Below are 17,924 nucleotides of genomic sequence, written 5' to 3'. Positions count from 1 at the left end.
GACACACAACAATTCTTTCTCCTGGTGCGCTGATCATGGTTGGCCCTCCTCTCTTGTCCATCCCCTGTGATGTCACACACAAGTGCCTCTTACGGACATGAGAGGAAGGCCAGCAGCATACAAGGTAGAGGTCATAGTCTAGGACAGTGATGGCGAGACTTGGCACCAAAGATGTTTTGAAAATACACTTTTCATGATGCTCATGCACTCTGCAGTGTAGTTGGGCATCATGGGAAATATAGTTCCAAAACATCTAGGGCGCCAAGGCTCGCCATCACTGATCTAGGATTAACCAACAACTGTGCTATTAATCTTGATGGTTAAGTCATTTGGAGGGGGGGGGGGGGGGGTCAAGCAGGAGGAAATAATGCAAGCTCAGTTTTAGGATATATAACTGAGGAGCCACATAATCATCTTGACTAGGTTAGTTGTACAGAAACAAGATATATGTATTACTTTGTTATCTTAAGTAATGACAAAATCAACAGGACCATAGCAGAAAAGTAAAGTGATTGAGATATACAGTAGGTGCTTCAAATGCAGAACAATGCAATTCAAATAAATAAATAAAATCTCCTTGTAACCATGTGAAAGTGAACTGAAGTAAGAACTATTTTAGCTTTTGATTACTCTACCCGCCACCATCCAACCAACACTTCAATACCAATTGTTTTTGCAGACTTTGCACCTAAGCAGTACCTGTGATGACATTAAAATAAAAGCTGACCTTGTTGATTGTTTTTAAAAGTACAGACTTCAGGGCCTTCATCCTAATCTTACCTATTGCATGTCTGCATTTTACCGCAACATGCGGCAGAGCAGTGCTAGTCCATTTCAGTCTATGCACTGACATAATAAGCAATTATTTTGAACAGACACTCTACTAATTACAGACGCACCCTTTCTCCAGATTAAAGAAAAGTTTAGCATTTACTATATTAATTCGTTCCTAAAGAAAATGATATAGATAAGTTATGCATTCAGTAAACTTGCCTTGATTCCATCTTTGGCACCTTCTTGAAGGTATGGTATAATGGAGTTGTTCCACAGGTCAATAAACCACACACGAAAGTCTTCAATTCCGATTGGGCAAGACAAGAAGAAGCAGGGGCCTAAGGAACAAAAGCAGACATATAGAACAGTCTTTATTTTGTGCACAAAATGTGTAGATGCTAAGAAAATACATACATATATGCATACTGACTGTATATTAAAAAATGTGGTTACTGGCAATAGTTAAACAGAGGGCCTTCTACGCCAGGGCTCAAAATTTCAAGTCCTGAGCTACTAGCCAGGCCTTAAGGGTTACTCCCCACCAGTTGCCCCACCCATCCCTTACCCTGCCTCTACCCATCAATGCAGCCTTACCTGTGCCCAATAATGCACCCGAACATGTGCCCATCAATGCAGCCTCACCTGTGCCCATCAATGCAGCCTCACCTGTGCCCATCAATGCAGCCTCACCTGTGCCCATCAATCCAGCCTCACCTGTGTCCATCAATGCAACCTCACCTGTGCCCATCAATGCAGCCTGATCAGTGCCCATCAATTCAGCCTAATTTGTGCCTATTAATGCAGTCTCACCTGTGCCCATCAATGCCCCTCTCCAGTGCCAAAGAATGAAGCCTCACCAGTGTCCATCAATGCAACCTCACCTGTGCCCACCAATGCAGCCTGCTCAGTGCCTATCAATGCTACCTCACCTGTGCCCATCAATGCAGCCTCAGTTGTGCCCATTATTGCAGCCTAACATGTGCCCCTCAATGCAACCTCACCTGTGCCCGTCAATGCAGCCTCCCCTGTGCCCATCAATGCAGCCTCAACTGTGCCCATCAATGCAGCCTCACCTGTGCCCATCAATGCAGCCTGACCAGTGCAGGGGAAGAGAGAGGAGAGGAAGAGGAAAGCCGGCCAAATAATCAAAGAGCGGGGATCGCCCCACTGTAACAGCTTTCATTTGAATTGCCGGGTGCTCGCCATTACACACACAGCCCCGCCTTTTATGATAGACGTCACATGTCCCGGCATTGGACCGGTGTTCTGTGTATCAAAGGATTCAGGCCAGGAGGCGGTGCTGTGTGTGTGACAGTGAGCGCCTGGCAATTTAAATGAAAGCTGTTACAGAGGGGCGATCCCCGCTCTGTGATGAACCGGCCGGCTTACCTCTTTCTGTCCTCTCTCTTCCCCTGGGCGATCGCTGGGAGAACGGTTTCTGAGGCAGCCCCACACTCGCCCTTAATCGTTTTTCACTCGCAAAATGCGAGCAGATGAGGCAAATAGAATATTAAAAGGTATATCCTAAATAGAAGTCCAAACAGCAGCAGCCAAAAAAAATAAATATAAAATATGAGCCAGGCACAAATGCTAAATAACTATTTTATTCAAAGATACCATGGTTAATCTACTGGCTACTGACTGATTTGTGTGACAAATCTTTGCCTGCTTGGACTGATCTGCCAGAATAAGCCTGAATGAAGGCAGTGAACGGCGGCTTGTTAGTTCTAATATTTCATCTAAGGCAAGACCTGACACATACCAATCATCAGGTCAACAAGGTGACTAAAATATGCTGAAACTTCTGGGATGGGGGATGTCCTCCACTTTGTTCCCCTTGCCTTTGCCTAGAATGCTATGAGATTCCTAGGAACTATTAGGTATGGTTCACTAACTATACGCTAGGTAATGCCTCAGGAGATAGCTGATGCCACAAATGATAAAATCTATTAATACTTTATGCCATAAGTTTGCTCTGAAACCACAAGGGGGCACAGCATGAGTATGTTTTGTTACTGAATGTGTCACATGCTAAATACAATTTTGTAGCCAATATTTGAGATTGTGTTTTAGTTCATATAAACGAAGGTTAGGCAGAATCCAGGTAAAATGCATTGCTGTATAAAATATGCTTCGCCGTGTTTACTGAAAAAATTCTGTGTGCCTTTCAAACTGTTGCAATAGGCATCTGGCAATTATGTTTGTCCCAGTATATATATATATATATATATATATATATATATATATATATATATATATATACACACAGTATAACGCTTTATATATGGTTTATTTAAAGCATATAAAGGTTTTTACATTGGCTAATTAAAGCAGAAATTATAGCAAAGGCTTTGCACAAATGTATTATTTTCTTATTGGACACTGAAAATAGGATTTAAACGAGAGGTTCTGGAAGCAAGATGTAGTAACAGTAGTTATATGAAAATTTCCCATGGTCATGCTCTGCAATCAGTTGTCTGGGATATTGCTGATGCAGGCTTGAAGAAGTTGTAAAGGCAGAATTTTTTTTTATCATAATGCATTCTATCAATAAAATAGATAAAAAGCCTTCTTTGTGCAGCAGCCCCCCTCAGCCCCCCTAACACTAACCTGGGGTCCCTCTCTGTCCAGCGATGTTCAAGAGTGTCTCAGCCAACCAAGATTCTCCTTCCTGATTGGCTGAGACACAGCAGCGGCGCCATTGGCTCCCGCTGCTGTCAATCACAGTCAGCTAGCCAATCAGGGGGGAAGGGAGGGGGGGCAGGTCAGGGCTCTTTGTCTAGTGGACACAGGGAGCTGTGGCTTGGCTCGGGTGCCCCCAATGCAAACTGCTTGCTGTAGGGGCACTGAACAGGAGTGAGGGGCCTGGAGAGCCGAAGAGGGACCCGAGAAGAGGAGGATCCAGGCTGTTCTGTGCAAATCCACTGCAACAGAGCAGGTAGGTATAACATGTTTATCATTTTTATAGGAAAAATTGAGACTTTACAATCACTTTAAATGCGTTCTGTGACCACAGCACACACTTTCATTTTTCAGCATCAGCATTGTAATAGCAATACAAACTATTTTTTTTTTTAATTTTTGACAATCTTATAATGGTGTCTTCTTTTATTTTGTGAGTTCTGCCTATCTGCCAGCCATTTTTCATCAACTTTCTGGATTCCCTGCATGCTGTACAACTTCTCATCTGCTGTTTACTTTCCATTTATAAGGATTAAATAGCCTGCAAAATGGGATTTCTGTACTGACTCTGCCTCTTGAAACTTCTCATTTCAGCTCCATGTAGTTTAGAAGGCAGGCTTTGTGAATGGTGCACATTCATAGTGAATACTTGTGCCACAGACCTCAAGGAAGTAAATGTGTCAGATTCTTTAAGATCCTTGGACGTAATATAAGTAGGCTAGAAATAATTGAACTACAATGTGGGAATGAATATATGATTTTACATTTTGACCATATAGATACACTGTAATAATAATGATACATATTGATTAACATATTTATCTTGTTATTGAAAAAAACTGTGCTTCTTAGACATTAGACATTTACATACTGTAAATAAGAATTAGGCCTAGTTCACACTTGTGCGGGCAGGTGCAGGGAATCGCACCTATTCCAGCACCTGTAACCACACCGCATTACTCTTTTACAGACGCGCAAGGCTGCCATTTATTCTTAATAGCAACCCCATACAGAGATGTGAACAGGGCCTAACAGCTCGGTGTCTGTCCACACTCTCCTTTATACTTATATAAAGCTGACCATACACTATGCAATCTCATTGTACAATCTCTGTAAAATTTTCTTTAGATTTACCAAAACTATGGAATTCGGAGGACACACCTGAACAATCCATTCAATTTGTATCAAATCAGACAGGCCCTTGCACTACATAACTGATAGTAGATCTAAATCAGATTGTACAGTAAGTGGGTAAAAATAACACAAGAGGTGGTATAGTAATAGGTAGGTGTGGTCCAGACAGGTGAACATGCCCTATCATGCCCTCTTCTGTGGTGCAGCAAGGAAGTGCATGCTGAGATAAGATCTACAGGAAGTGATGGAATCTAAAAACATTTTTAAAAATCCAAATAGAAGAGATAGATGAAAATGTAAAGTTTCTACAGATGAGGTAAGCTGTCTGAGCGCCGCCATCTTGGATGTAGGCATCTAAAGCAGCAGTGTAATCTGCAGTGTCCTTCCTGATTCCTGGGAGTGTTCTGGGAGTTCTTCCTGATTCCAGCCTCCTGGGAGTGATGACAAACAGCTCCCAGGATGCAATGCAAAGGCGGAAGTGATGTCTGTGGCCGTGGCCACAGAGTGAGGAGAAGGAGGAATTACAATCAAAAATGCCCTGAAAATAAGGTAAGGGACCCCCCCGAAAATGTTTGAAAATGCCCAATTGTTGATCAGCATAGCGAGCACTCCAGGAATCACTAAAGTTGCAAAATAGGCCGGAACTCCGCTTTAATCATTCTACCAACTTTAATCACTCTACTAGTACAGCCTGAAATACAAGGGTTATCAATAATGATAACACACCATCAACATGTCTGTATTTTTCAGTAATGACGCATCTGTCCAAAACAATCACAGGAAGGCAAATGCAGGAACAGGATTAAAGAATACATTACCGCAACATTGCCTGTTGTACCATGTACTTGTATTAAAAAGTATCCTGCTCACTTTGTATTTCTTTCTTTGTGTGAAATCCCTGTTGATCCTGCTAGACCTCCTGCTTTCCTGTTTTAAACTGATGACGGTAGGCATAAGCGCACACCCATCTCAGCATTGTCAGTTTTTTGGCTGTGCTGCGAGCACAGCCTGCCTGTCCTTCAATGGCCAAGACTTGTGCTTACACTCCTCCCTAAATATCATTCACTAAATACTTAAAATGGAATTAAAAGCTTTGTAAAAAAAAATCCCATCAGGTAGGTGTTTTACTCTAAAAGAGACTCCAGGGGAGATTTACTAAAACTGGAGCACACTGAATATAGTGCAGCTGTGCATAGTAACCAATCAGCTTTTAATTTTAGCTTATTCAATTAAGCTTTGAAAATGAGTGTGCACCAGTTTTAGTAACCCCCTCCCCCTCTCTCCCCTTCTTCACTGTATGCATTGTCTGTATTAAAAATGTCATTTTCTGCCTGCCTGCGGTTTGCTTCTAGTTGTAAGAAAGTCAGGTCATCAAGGGCTGGCCAGTAAAGATAGCTGAATACCAATAACCTGGAAGAAGAGATGGAGAGGATGTCAGCTATAGCAATGGACGTAACATCACTGGAAAAGAGAACTTTTGGAGGTAAATGTGCAATAAGCTGCAAGTATGTTATGCACACCACCCAGCAGTGTTTAGTACCACTTTAACACTGTTACCCAATAAGATTCCATCTAATGCAAGGCCTGATACATGCCATTTGCCAGGTCAACAGGGTGAATAAAATATCCTCCCCTTTGTTCACCCTGCCTTCACCTAGCATTCTAAAGGATTCCTAGAAACTTTCTGATTTAGTTAAATTACAATAAACCAGGTAATCCCTCAAGAGATTGCTTTAGTGTAGCATTGAAGAATAGCACTGTAGGAGCTAAGGGTGCCATAAGGTGCAGGTATGCTATGCATTCTTATATATTATGGCAGAAGTCCAACTATCACACAGCAAAATGTGCTGATCGCAGGTGTAATACTCTGCAGGCTCCTAAGAAAAAAAATAATAAATGTGCATTTAGGTATTTTTTTTTTTTTAAAGCTGAGCTTATCCTTTAACACCCAGTTAAACCCAATAAAAAAGAAAACATATATGACTATAATCTTAACTGCCACTAGATGGCAGCCAAGTATGGTTGTGGCAGCAAACGTCTAGTCTCTAGTGGTATACTTAAACACTACAGTTAATTTGTATATAATCAAGCCAGTACAGAAAATGACAGCCAGTTATCCATGATGGCCATAAAAAAAGTTTTTTTTTTTTCTTGGCTGGCATGCCATGCTCATCAGAAGCTAAACTGGATAATATAATTAGCTACTAAAACAGCTTGAAGTCAATGGCTGATATGCTTTTCAATATCTTGTACATGTAAGTGCATAGTAATTGTTTATTTTAAAATGTTTTAATAAACACTACCTAAGCGCCCATTCAGACTGGCGCGACACGACTCTGTGGGGCGACCTGTAAAGTCGCGGTGCACAGTGTGCACCGCGACCTCGGCACTACTTGCACGGACTTCATATAATTGAAGTCAATGCAAGTCGCCTCCAGGTCGTCCCAAAGTAGTACAGGACCCTTTTTCTAAGTCGGAGCGACTTGTGTCGCTCCTATTAGAACGGGTCCTGTACTATTCAATGGCGAGCGACCGACCGCGACTTGTCAGGCGACCAAGTCGCCCGACAAGTCGCGCTAATGTGAGTGGACCCTAAAGGTAGCAGCACTTCTCTACTTCTTTTCGTTTATACATGTTTTTTTTAGGCTTTCTTTTGTTTCTATTTCACCTGGTGATCCAGCCAGTAAGCCTGTTGTTCTTCAACAGAGCAATTTGTCCCACAAATGTATCAGTTTTAGAGGGATGAGACAAACCATTTAGTACTGACAGGGGTGCTTACAATGATCAGCTTTTATTCATGTAAAATATTTATCTTAAAAGGAAAAAACTGTCACTGTAACTGATTATAAGGTGCTGAGGAGCTCACATTGACTTCAATGTGTTAGTGTATTTAAATCTGCTGGTCCATCCATTTCTACCCTCCCCCAAGACTCCCCATGCTGCTGTCCAAAGGTGTCTCTGTTGCTGTTTCATCCAGAGTGGGAGCACTCTAGTATAGGAGGTGCATTACTGGCTAGATCACTAATGTAGCCACTACATCTAAGATTTGTAAACTGCAATATATTCATTTTTTTCGTTTTGGGTTTATTACTGCTTTAAAAAAGCAATATCCTAAATAGCAATACTGACCACCTAAACTATTAGCAATACTACATTAAATAAATTATCCAGAAAGATACCATCAGTCCAAACATGTTCCTCGGGGTAAATGAAGGACATAGGAGCTTTTGGAGTGCCAACCAATTCTTACCGATTTTATTTGTGTTGGTACTATAAAAATTTTAACAGCTTTTGCTACAGTAAGGGACAGTAAACCAACAGAAGTTTTACACCATCCAATCTAAACTAACATATGTGTTGCATGTACCTATGAGGAAGTCTGGGGTACTGTGCTTCTCCAGGAAGGTGTGTAGATGGTACCACAACCGAGGCACCCAGTCAAGAACCCTGAGTAACTCTCCATGTCCAGTCCCAATGCTGCCTTCAGACTCCAGTAGCTTCCGACGCAAATACCGACCTAAGAATCCATTTGCTGGCTCCACATTATTGGAGAAAGTTAACATCCTATAAGATGATACAAGGTTGTAATATCAGGCTCTGCCTCATGGCATAACAAACATTATATCATATTCTGAGCATTCACTATAGCCCTCCAATTTTTATTCCACAACAATTGCAGTTTACCTAAAGCTTAGGTGCAAACCATGGTTTGGGGTCATTTTCACTGGATGATTCGTTGTTCCAATGACGTAAGGGCTGTATATAAAAACATTAAAATGAACAAAAATCAGCTAATAAATGTCATTCAACAAACTTCAATATGTAAACTATTATAATTCACTATATTAAGAACTCAAAGTAAGAAAATGCTAAGAATGTAATACTGCTGGCATAAACAACGTTTAAACCCATGCTGCATGCCATCTGTAGAAAATGGTCTCCTGGCACGATATCCTGTGCTGAGATCACAATTGTAAGCACAGTGCTGTTTCTAAAGCTGGATACACACTATAAGATTTTCCTTCAGGTTTACCTTTTCTATGTAGTGCAAGGGCCTGCCAGATTTCATACAAATTGAAAGTGTTTAGGTTTGACCTCATATTATATGGTTTTGGTAAGTCTAAAGGAAAAAGTCTTCAGAAAATCTTATAGTGTCTATAGCCCATTACAGTGGCCATCCGCTTTTTTCAATTTGTCAGTTTAAAAATCTGAGTAGGGTATGTATTAAAACTACGTACTGAATTAAAGACATATATGTAATCAAAAAGATTGTTATTGCTGTATTTGGGCAGGCATCTAGGTATTGATTTTAGGAAGGAATTAAATAGGAATTAAAGTAATGTTTTTAAAACAAAAGACATGTCTCTTCTAACATAAATGCATCTCCCTACCTGTCAGCAGTAATGTACACTGAGCTGCGCCTGCAAGCACATTTACAGCCCTGCTCTGTGCAATGATGAAGGGACTCCGATGCCCATGCATGAAAGTGACATCATCATGGCCTGGCCATTTAAGTAGCCGAATGGAAAGACCAGGAGAATACTGAAATGCCCAAGTGCTGACAGCGCAGCACTGGAGGGCTTCATTTGATAGGTAAGTCTGCATGCGGTGCATACTAGCACACTATATACATTATACCAGGGCTTGACAAATTTGCCTGAAATCTAGGAGCCAGCTAAAAAAGTTAGGAGCCAGTTTTTTTTTTTTTTAAACTAACAACCAAGCTTTATTTAATAAAACGGATACTAAATTTACAAATAAATACGACTAGAAATCCACTCTCTTCTATAGCGCAATTGGATGGAAACAGACTGTCTGTCTCTTTCCATCCGATGCCATCTGATCCGATCCACGGGATGGATAGAAAATAGAACCACCATCCATCTGTTTTTGGCGGACAGGATCAGATGGCGGCAGATTACTGCTCCATAGAGGAGAATGAAGGGTCCGATCAGGTCTGCCTGAAAAACTGACAGGCGGACCTGATCAGACAGCCTGTGTGAAAGAGGCCTTCGGCTGTGGCACGGCGATAAAAAAAAAAAAGATTATATATATATATATATATAATTTTTTTTTTTTTAATAATAAGAATTGGAAAAAAAAAAGAAAAAATTTTTTATTTTTTTTTATAATTAAAAAAAAAGAAAAAATTATTATTATTATTTATTTTTTTTACATTTAAAAAATAAATAAATAATAATAACCACACTCCCTGTCCACTTACCTTTAAGCAAAGGTAACTGGACAGAGAGATGAAGCCTTAAAAAACTTCCCTCTCATTTCCTCTTTGGAAGGCATTGAGAACATGCATTACTCCCGGCCACCACAAGAGGGCGCCAGTTCCTCTAGCCTCTCATCTCACAGAAGAAGGCCGAAAAGCCGAGGCCTCAATTTTTGGACAGCGCGGAAGTCCATGCACTCGAGGAGAAAGTGGGGGGCGCAAAAGGGACAGGACACCTCCTGCAGGGCACCCCAGGCGCCAGGTCGCTAATTCTAGTCGCAAATGCGACCTGGCGCCCCGGTTTGTCGAGCCCTGCATTATACACTATAAGTAATAGAGCAGAGTTTGTTTTTTAAAGGGAAACTATAGCAGACATTATTTCCACTTTACAACTCTTCATAATTGAGCTTCAGTGGAAATTTCTTAATTACGTTACTGTGTTTTCTATTTTCTACCAAATTGACTATCATAATCAATGCTCAAAAAGTAAATAAAAGGAAAACAAAACTTTAAAGATTACAGCCTGCCAGGATGCAGATTATTTAATGGCGTCAGAGAGGAAAGGAAAAAAAAACACAGAAAAATGATGGTCTTTACCCAGGAGACACACATGGAAACATCAAAATGTAGATTACATAAAACCAATATCCAACAATACCTAATAAATGAAGCAGCTGGCACTAAAAACAACATGACAGAAAAAAAAAGGAAATACCACCTATGTAGAAATTAGGGTGTTAATGGAAATTTACTCTAAATAAATCAGATAAAAAAATACTTCAGACACAATAAAAGCAGAATATAAAAATTTAATTTGTTACATAACCTATATATTATAATATCAACAGGACTGCATATTTAATAGCACTACCCTACAGTAGAAAAGAAAAATGAAACAAAAACTAGGAAAAATGTTCGAAAGTATAGCTCTCGACATAAGGTGAAAGGAGACTCAGCTGTCAAATATGTAAACTGAGATTGCAAAAGAAGGTAGCTGCTCATGCAAGTGAAATGCTTGCCAAATGCATAAAAAGAGAAGAGGAAAATGTGCTTCCCATGTCAGCTAACAGGCTTATGTAATTGTTTGGTAGATTTCAGAAATTGGACACAGGCTTATGAGTGGTTTCCATTAGCTTTTCTTCAGTTTTATTGGACAATGTAAAGTGTCATGCAGCTAAAACCTTTTTAGTTTTGTTTGTCTGGTTTTCATTCTTGTTTTGTCACAGGACATAAAATAAAGGCGAATGTCACCAAAGGCAAAAGTAGGAAAATCTGCTTAGGTTCAAATCATTCATAAAAATGTATTGAGTTATGGCCCTTTCACACTGACACACCTTTGATGCGTTCCCATTCACTTACCTGCACCTTCCGTTGTAAGACAATAGAGCGTGCAGGACTTTTCAAAGTGCTGCCCACCTGCAGTGTAAACTATGGTTGCATTGATACCGATAACGGTATCGGTGCAGAAACTAAGCATTTGCACAGGTATTTCTACTCTGTGCAAATGCACTGCTACCCGAAACTGATACCTTCTGGCTCGGTTCTTTCAGCTGTCAGAGGGATTTCCCCGCTAACAGCTGAAATGTAAAGAAAATAATGGAGGGTGATTGGCATGGTACAAGTAACATGGGAGGGAGTGACTGGCAATGTACCAGGGACAGAAGGGTAGCAGTGGACTGGCACCATTCCAGGGGAAGGAAGGGTCTGACACCACATCATGGGTGGGAGGACAAAGGGACTGGCAAGATAACAGGGGCAGGAGAAGATGGGTAATTGGCACCAAACCAGGGGCAGGAGGATGGGGGGAATTGTTTTTAACCTTGTGAATGTATTTCTTACCTTTTATACATTAAATTGTGTTCCTACAGCACTTGATGGTGCTGTTCTCGCTGTCCTTTGTGTTCCCAGAGTCCCTTCTAGCTCCCCCCCCAACTCTGCCCTCACTTACCCTCCTACTCCCCCATCTTGCCCTCACTTACCCCTCTACTACCCCTGGGGCAGGTGGTGATAAAAATACATCTGAAATATGGGGTTTTACTACTCCCTAAACTTCAAATGTTAATAAACCCTTACTGTTCCGAGCCCCCTATATGGCTGCTTTCACACTTATGTGCTGCAGCTTACCTGCACAGTGCATTTGCAACTTTACTGGGTTAGCTGCACTTTACCATAGACTTCTATTATATCTAGCAGGCATGGTCCACTTTTTGAAAGCACACCAAAACTCCTGCATTCAGAAAGTGCACCAAACGCAGACTATAGTAGAAGTCTATGGCTAAGCGCAGCAAACCCGCAGGAAAGCTGCAGGTACACTGCACTGCACCTGCGGTGTGAGTAAACCGTAGCACATCAGCGTGAAAGCAGCCCTATACTATTATGCCCAGTGATTTGCTTCACACTGACCTGAACATTTCTTCTTTCCTGCCGCTAGCACTTCTCTGGAGACCGCTAGCCGGGATAAGAGGTGGAGTGCAGTTGGTATCACTCTGTATGGTATAGGAGCCAGGACTACAGATGAGGCATTGGCTTATGCGGCTCTTGCTCCCTACTATAGATCCAACTTTACAAGTAGTTCCTCTGCATTGCACTCTAATGCCCTGGGATGGCAGGTCAGCAAGCACAGACCAAGATCTACCAGTCACCTGTCCACGATCTACTGGTTGCTGACCAACGATCTAAAGCATCTCTAAAGCTTGCATCAAATAACTTAAGTTATCCAAAAAAGGGTGTCACTCAAACTCCAAACTTTCTACCTAAATTGATGGATAACACAGTACTCTACTGTTTCAAGTGAAACAAAAATTCTACAGTTTTATATGCTGTATACACCTTACCACTTATGGTATTTGCAGGTCAGGGCCCCATTCACCAACTCACTGATGGCTCCAGCTTCACCCACATCATCCAGTAAAATCACTAAGGGAACATCACATGGCCCAGTCTCTCTGTCAATCTGGTTAGCTAAGTTGGAGAGGTATAGTTGCAGATCCTATTTTGGGCAAAGTTACACAACACATATTACCAGTTTGAACCTGAAAAAGAATACCTAATAATATTAAAAAAAGCATGCATTATTAATGCCTTGGTGTCCTCTACTAGGAAACTGGCAGATGTGTGAGTTGCCCTTCTGTAAACATGTTAATACAAAACAAGCTTGTTGCTGCTTAGCAAAGTATAATTAAAAGCTTCCCTTCATGTAGGTATAAGGCAGCATCCTAAACATTTTACCAAAAGAACAGTAAATAGGTAATCCTTATAAAATAAATCAGTTAAGACACCAGAATAAAGATATAGTTCAGTAAACCTCCAATACTAACATTAAAAATGTATATACATAAACTGTGAATTATTATTAGTATCATAAAACTAGGAAATAAGGGTCACCTGGCACTTCCATATATCCAAAGTTGCAGCCTAGGAGGGACTGCTGCAGACGATAAATTGGGAGACATATGACATAATCACATGACACTGGGAGATTTGTTTTGAAACCCACTCAAGAGACTAATGCCTCGTACACACGCATCGATTATTGGCCGTGAATTTTCGGCCAACGTCCGATCGGGCCGATTTTCGGCTTGTTAGTATGATGCTTCCGACAACCGACTCCGACTTTTCGGCCGAAAAAAATCTGGTGTGCAGGCTATAAAATTTTTGTTGGCCGTCAACACAACGGCCGATTTTCCATCAGTCAGTACAGATTGACAGGGAAAAATCTGATGAGCAAGACTGGGCATGCTCAGAGATGAAAAAACACACGGTAAGTAAACCAGCACAACATCACTTCTGAAGTAGATTTTTGTTGGCCGAGAAAATTCGTGTGCAGTCTAGGCACATTCCAACCAACAAAACACCACTCTGGACAAAAGTCGGACGATCGGTCGGCCGATAATCGTTGCGTGTGTACGAGGCAATAAACAAGATAGGTAGTATGCTATCATTTAGCTTCTATGGGCAGAGGGAGGTGCAGAGAGATGATGAGGTTGCTGGAAAGTTCTACCTATTGAGTTGTGGTGGCAAAATCTCTGCTATTTTATAGTGTTGCAAGGACTACAGCCCATGGGAACTGGGAGCCAAACTGGATTTAGGATTTGGTGCCTGATATTAAGAGCCTTAAGATATAGTAAAGGGTAATGTAAAATTATTAGAGGTAATGATTGTTACAGATTTAAAAACTGGCTTGAAGTACACTTTAAGTTATAACAAGTAGACACATCGTTTTAAGCGAAAATTAGCTGAAATACATTTCCTCGTCACTAACCTTACAGCTCTGCTGGTGCATGTTGTAGGCAGTAACAATGCCAGCAGTAACATCTCGCCCTGACCTCTCCACCAAATATTCAGCCAGTCTGTGTGCCAGGAAGCTCTTCCCTGTGCCACTAGGACCAGATAACAGCAACCTTCTATGTTTCAACAACAGGCTAACATAATGCTGAAGCATGGGCTTAGGGACGAGTGATTCAAACACCAGCAAATCCACACATCTTTCCTTCAGACCTGGTCATATAAAAAAGAAAAGGAAAAAATCAGCATGAAAGAGCTAAAGGCCTCGTTCACACTGGCCATTTTAATTCATGTCCTGTACACCCTGGGTGCATTTTGGGGCCAAGCATGGATATCATCCTGGGAGCAGTGGATGTGTCAGTGCAGCCAATGGGTCTCAATAGAAGTTATGAGACTGGCAACACGGAGATGCACACAACACCTGTGCATCCCTGTGCCTTTAGAACACAGACCTGCACTGGACATGGATTTAAATGCCCCATGTGAACGAGCCCACAGACAAAAGACAACAACATCTCAAGCTCTCGTGGCAACTGTCCAACCTTTTAGCTGTAAGATAACATTGGTGGTGTTTCGCAAATTTCTAGATGGAGGGATTTCAGGCGCTTGTGTATCCAGAGCCCTAGATATGTGTCCTAGGTTGTATCCACTCACAGAATCCTTGCCAAGGCCCAGGGTAGCTCCTGGATCAACCTGATTTACATAATCCTGAAAAGAAAACAAAAAGTGACAGGAAGGAAGAAGGCATAATAAAGGTGAAGCAAAAGCAAACAGTGTAATACTAAGTACCTGAAAAGTTTGGCACACAGCTTCATCCAGACTTTTCCAATCTGCTTTGTTACTAATCTTCACATAACCCAAGAGGAACTCCTGCTGTTTCAGATCCTACAGATAAAGAAATGGGAGTGTCAGATAAAAGACCTCACTCTTATACATAAATTATGTAGCATTACCCACAAATGTGTTCCATATGCACAGATGTTGCCTGAACCAATTCTTTTAGACAAGCTTATACTACTAAAAAACATGTTTACAGCTGTTTCCCCATTTATGCCTAGGAATTACTTGATATGCGCATATATGAAGTGATGCGTCAATACAAGAAGAGAGGGCATTGGGCTTTACATCCAGCTGACTTTCGCTTTTACACAAGTTACATGTAAACATAAAGCAGTGAATGAAGAACACATTCATTATCAATATTCACAAATGGATAGCTATCAAATGGATGGCTTGTCCAATAAACACCTATATTTAGGAAAAAAGGTTTGCCTTATGGTGTATTTTCCATAAGTGCACATTTCAGGTGATCAAAGTGGGGAATATATAAAATACAGTATGTATATGGTGTGACTTAGGCCTCTTGCACACGGGAGTAAAAAAACGCCATGTTTTTTACGGATATGAAATGGAGATGCATTGTTGTCTATGCAACCATGCGCACAGCTGAGTAAAGATCAGTAATACAGCGTTGAGTAGAGAGCAGTAAAACATAAATTGAAAATTTTACATTTGAGTGCAGTAATTTACTCGCATACACGTGTTTACTTGTCTATATGCATGTTTACGTGAGTATAAAGGAGTATATTACAACACTGGCAATGAAGAAAAATTTTACTCGTCTATAAGATTACTCATCTTTACTCGCCTATAACCAACATTACTCAGGTCTTTACACACAGGTTTTTTTTACTCACGGACTTTCTGTCAACAAGTTCCTGAGTAAACATCAGTAAATTATTACGCCCGTGTACAACTGGCCTTATGGTCCTACTTCTTTCATGTTCCAATTCCTAAATGGAAAAAACATAACTGGATGTTAATATTTATGCCTAGTAACACCATAAATAGTTGATCCAGTGAATATCCGATTTCCTTTTGTGGGATCAGGAAGAATTTTTTTCCCACTGGAACAAATTAGATTATGCGTTATTGGGCTTTTTTTGCCTTTCCCTGGATCAACTATGGGAATAGGGTTCTGTATATTGTGGTTTTCTATTTATTTGCTTCATTCATTTATTTATTTTCTGGTTGAACTAAATAGAATTGTGCCTTTTTTCAGCCTAACTATACAACTATGTATTACATTAGAAAACGTGATACAGTAAACCCCCCTCCATTGCGGGGGTTACGTTCCGGACCCAGCCGCGAAAAGTGAAATTCCGCGAAATAGAAAAACCCTATTAAAATGCATTGTAGGCATGTTTATTTTACTGTCACTGTACGTGTAGAAGCATTTTAAGGTCTTTAAACACACTTTTAAAACAATAGAAACTCATTTAAACACATAAAAGATACTAAGAGACATAGCAAGAGCTATGGAAAACACAAAAATATTTCATTTTTAATGATTTATATAGTAAAATAACATTACAAAAAAACCTGCGAATTATCGGGACCGCAAAAACTGAACCGCGATGGAGCGGGGGATTACTGTATATGCTTTTGTAAAGTTTGAATATCAAACTGTGCAGTTACTACCCTTGCTAACTATAGACCAGCTAGGCATCACCATTGACCGCTAAGATTTGGGCTATGCAGGGCTTTCCCAGGAGGCAATACCAAGCAATTTAGACAATTGAAAATTACTATTATCACACACAAAATTCCCAACTTCCATATGTCTGACTCGCCAACATTTTTTTAGTAAAATATTTTCTGTATTTGAAAAGTCTAACTGTCCAACACAGCTAACCATGATGCAAAACCTTAAAGTCGTTGCATTCTCCGCATGATGGTAAAAAAACCTTCTGTGTGCAGCTCTGCCTCCCCCAGCCCCCCTAATACTTACCTAAGCCAATCCTTGATCCAGCGATGTTCACGAGAATAGCTGCTCTACCAGCTCTCTACCTTCTCATTGGCTCAGACACAGTAGCAGGAGATACTGCTGTCATATACAGCAGTAGGAGGGAGGAGGGAGTAGGGGGGCAGGGCCGAGCCCCCCTACTGTGTGTCAATGAACGGGAGTAAGCATGCACGTGTACCCCCATAGCAAGTGGCTTGCTATGGGGGCACTTGGTGTGGGGGAGGAGCCAGAGCTCTTGTGGGACATGTGAGAAGAGGAGGATCAGGGCGGCTCAGTGCAAAACTGTTGTACAGGGCAAGTAAGTATAACATGTTTATAAAAATGTAATTAAACTTTAATTTTACTTTAAAATGTAATGGGCATATGTGGCGGTCTCTCTTCCCTCCACCCCCTAACCCCCTATACATATATAACTAAAAAATAAAGCAAGAAGTTTTATAGCATGAATACACTGACAAATTGTTCCTAACATTCACATATACAGTATATTCTGAAAAATAATACATTCTTTTTTTTCGAAATAACTACAATGCAAAGTACAACTGGCATCAAGCAATATCACAGTGCCAAAAATAATTTGTTTTTTATGCTCTGCTTGAGGCCTGTAAATGGCTGAAGAATGTAATGACTGAAGAGTGAGCCAGTTACTTAACATTTGAAAGAATACCATATATGGCTTTTCAAGAAAGACAAAAGAATTACCTGATGTTCTGTACCATCTTCTACAACATTGGAAGCAAAAATTCCATCCTAAGTGGCTGCAATCTCAGAGAAATCCCTCCATAAAAAGTGGTAGAAATAAGATATAGATCTGCTAATCCCAGCTCACCAAATAAGTTTTCCCTCTGTCAGTGTAGGTTGCAGCCCTTGCTGCAGCACATAGTATGGAAAAATACACTGAAAGAAGAGCATATTTATTGCTGGATATGTAGGCTAACCGAAGTATGGTGATAAATAGGGAGGTTCAATTAAGCTTTTAATGGGTATACTCTTTTTTATTATTCTGTTTAGGTATATACTTTA

At 40.7% G+C, this 17,924-nt stretch overlaps 1 protein-coding gene across 6 annotated transcripts in view; it reads right to left on the bottom strand.

Annotated features, from left to right (window-relative positions):
* The window catches only part of NAV1 (neuron navigator 1), a 296,089-nt gene that overhangs the window by 16,206 nt on the left and 261,959 nt on the right, over window positions 1-17,924 (bottom strand). For 4 of the 6 annotated variants that reach the window (XM_082246689.1, XM_082246690.1, XM_082246693.1 and 1 more), the window contains 8 exons: window positions 15,793-15,888; window positions 14,885-14,980; window positions 14,638-14,803; window positions 14,073-14,308; window positions 12,646-12,800; window positions 8,275-8,346; window positions 7,958-8,154; window positions 994-1,112 (listed from right to left, as the gene is read on the bottom strand). In XM_082246689.1, the coding sequence (XP_082102815.1) occupies window positions 994-1,112; window positions 7,958-8,154; window positions 8,275-8,346; window positions 12,646-12,800; window positions 14,073-14,308; window positions 14,638-14,803; window positions 14,885-14,980; window positions 15,793-15,888 (1,137 nt within the window). The remainder of the gene's footprint in view (window positions 1-993; window positions 1,113-7,957; window positions 8,155-8,274; window positions 8,347-12,645; window positions 12,801-14,072; window positions 14,309-14,637; window positions 14,804-14,884; window positions 14,981-15,792; window positions 15,889-17,924) is intronic. The other 2 variants (XM_082246691.1, XM_082246694.1) reach the window with 1 other exon arrangement.

This window comes from Pelophylax lessonae, assembly GCF_965119305.1.
Source record: "Pelophylax lessonae genome assembly, chromosome: 2".
In the NCBI taxonomy this organism is placed as follows: Eukaryota; Metazoa; Chordata; class Amphibia; order Anura; family Ranidae; genus Pelophylax; species Pelophylax lessonae.
Note: the sequence above shows the minus strand (reverse complement) of the source record. Positions and strands in the feature narration are given on the sequence as shown.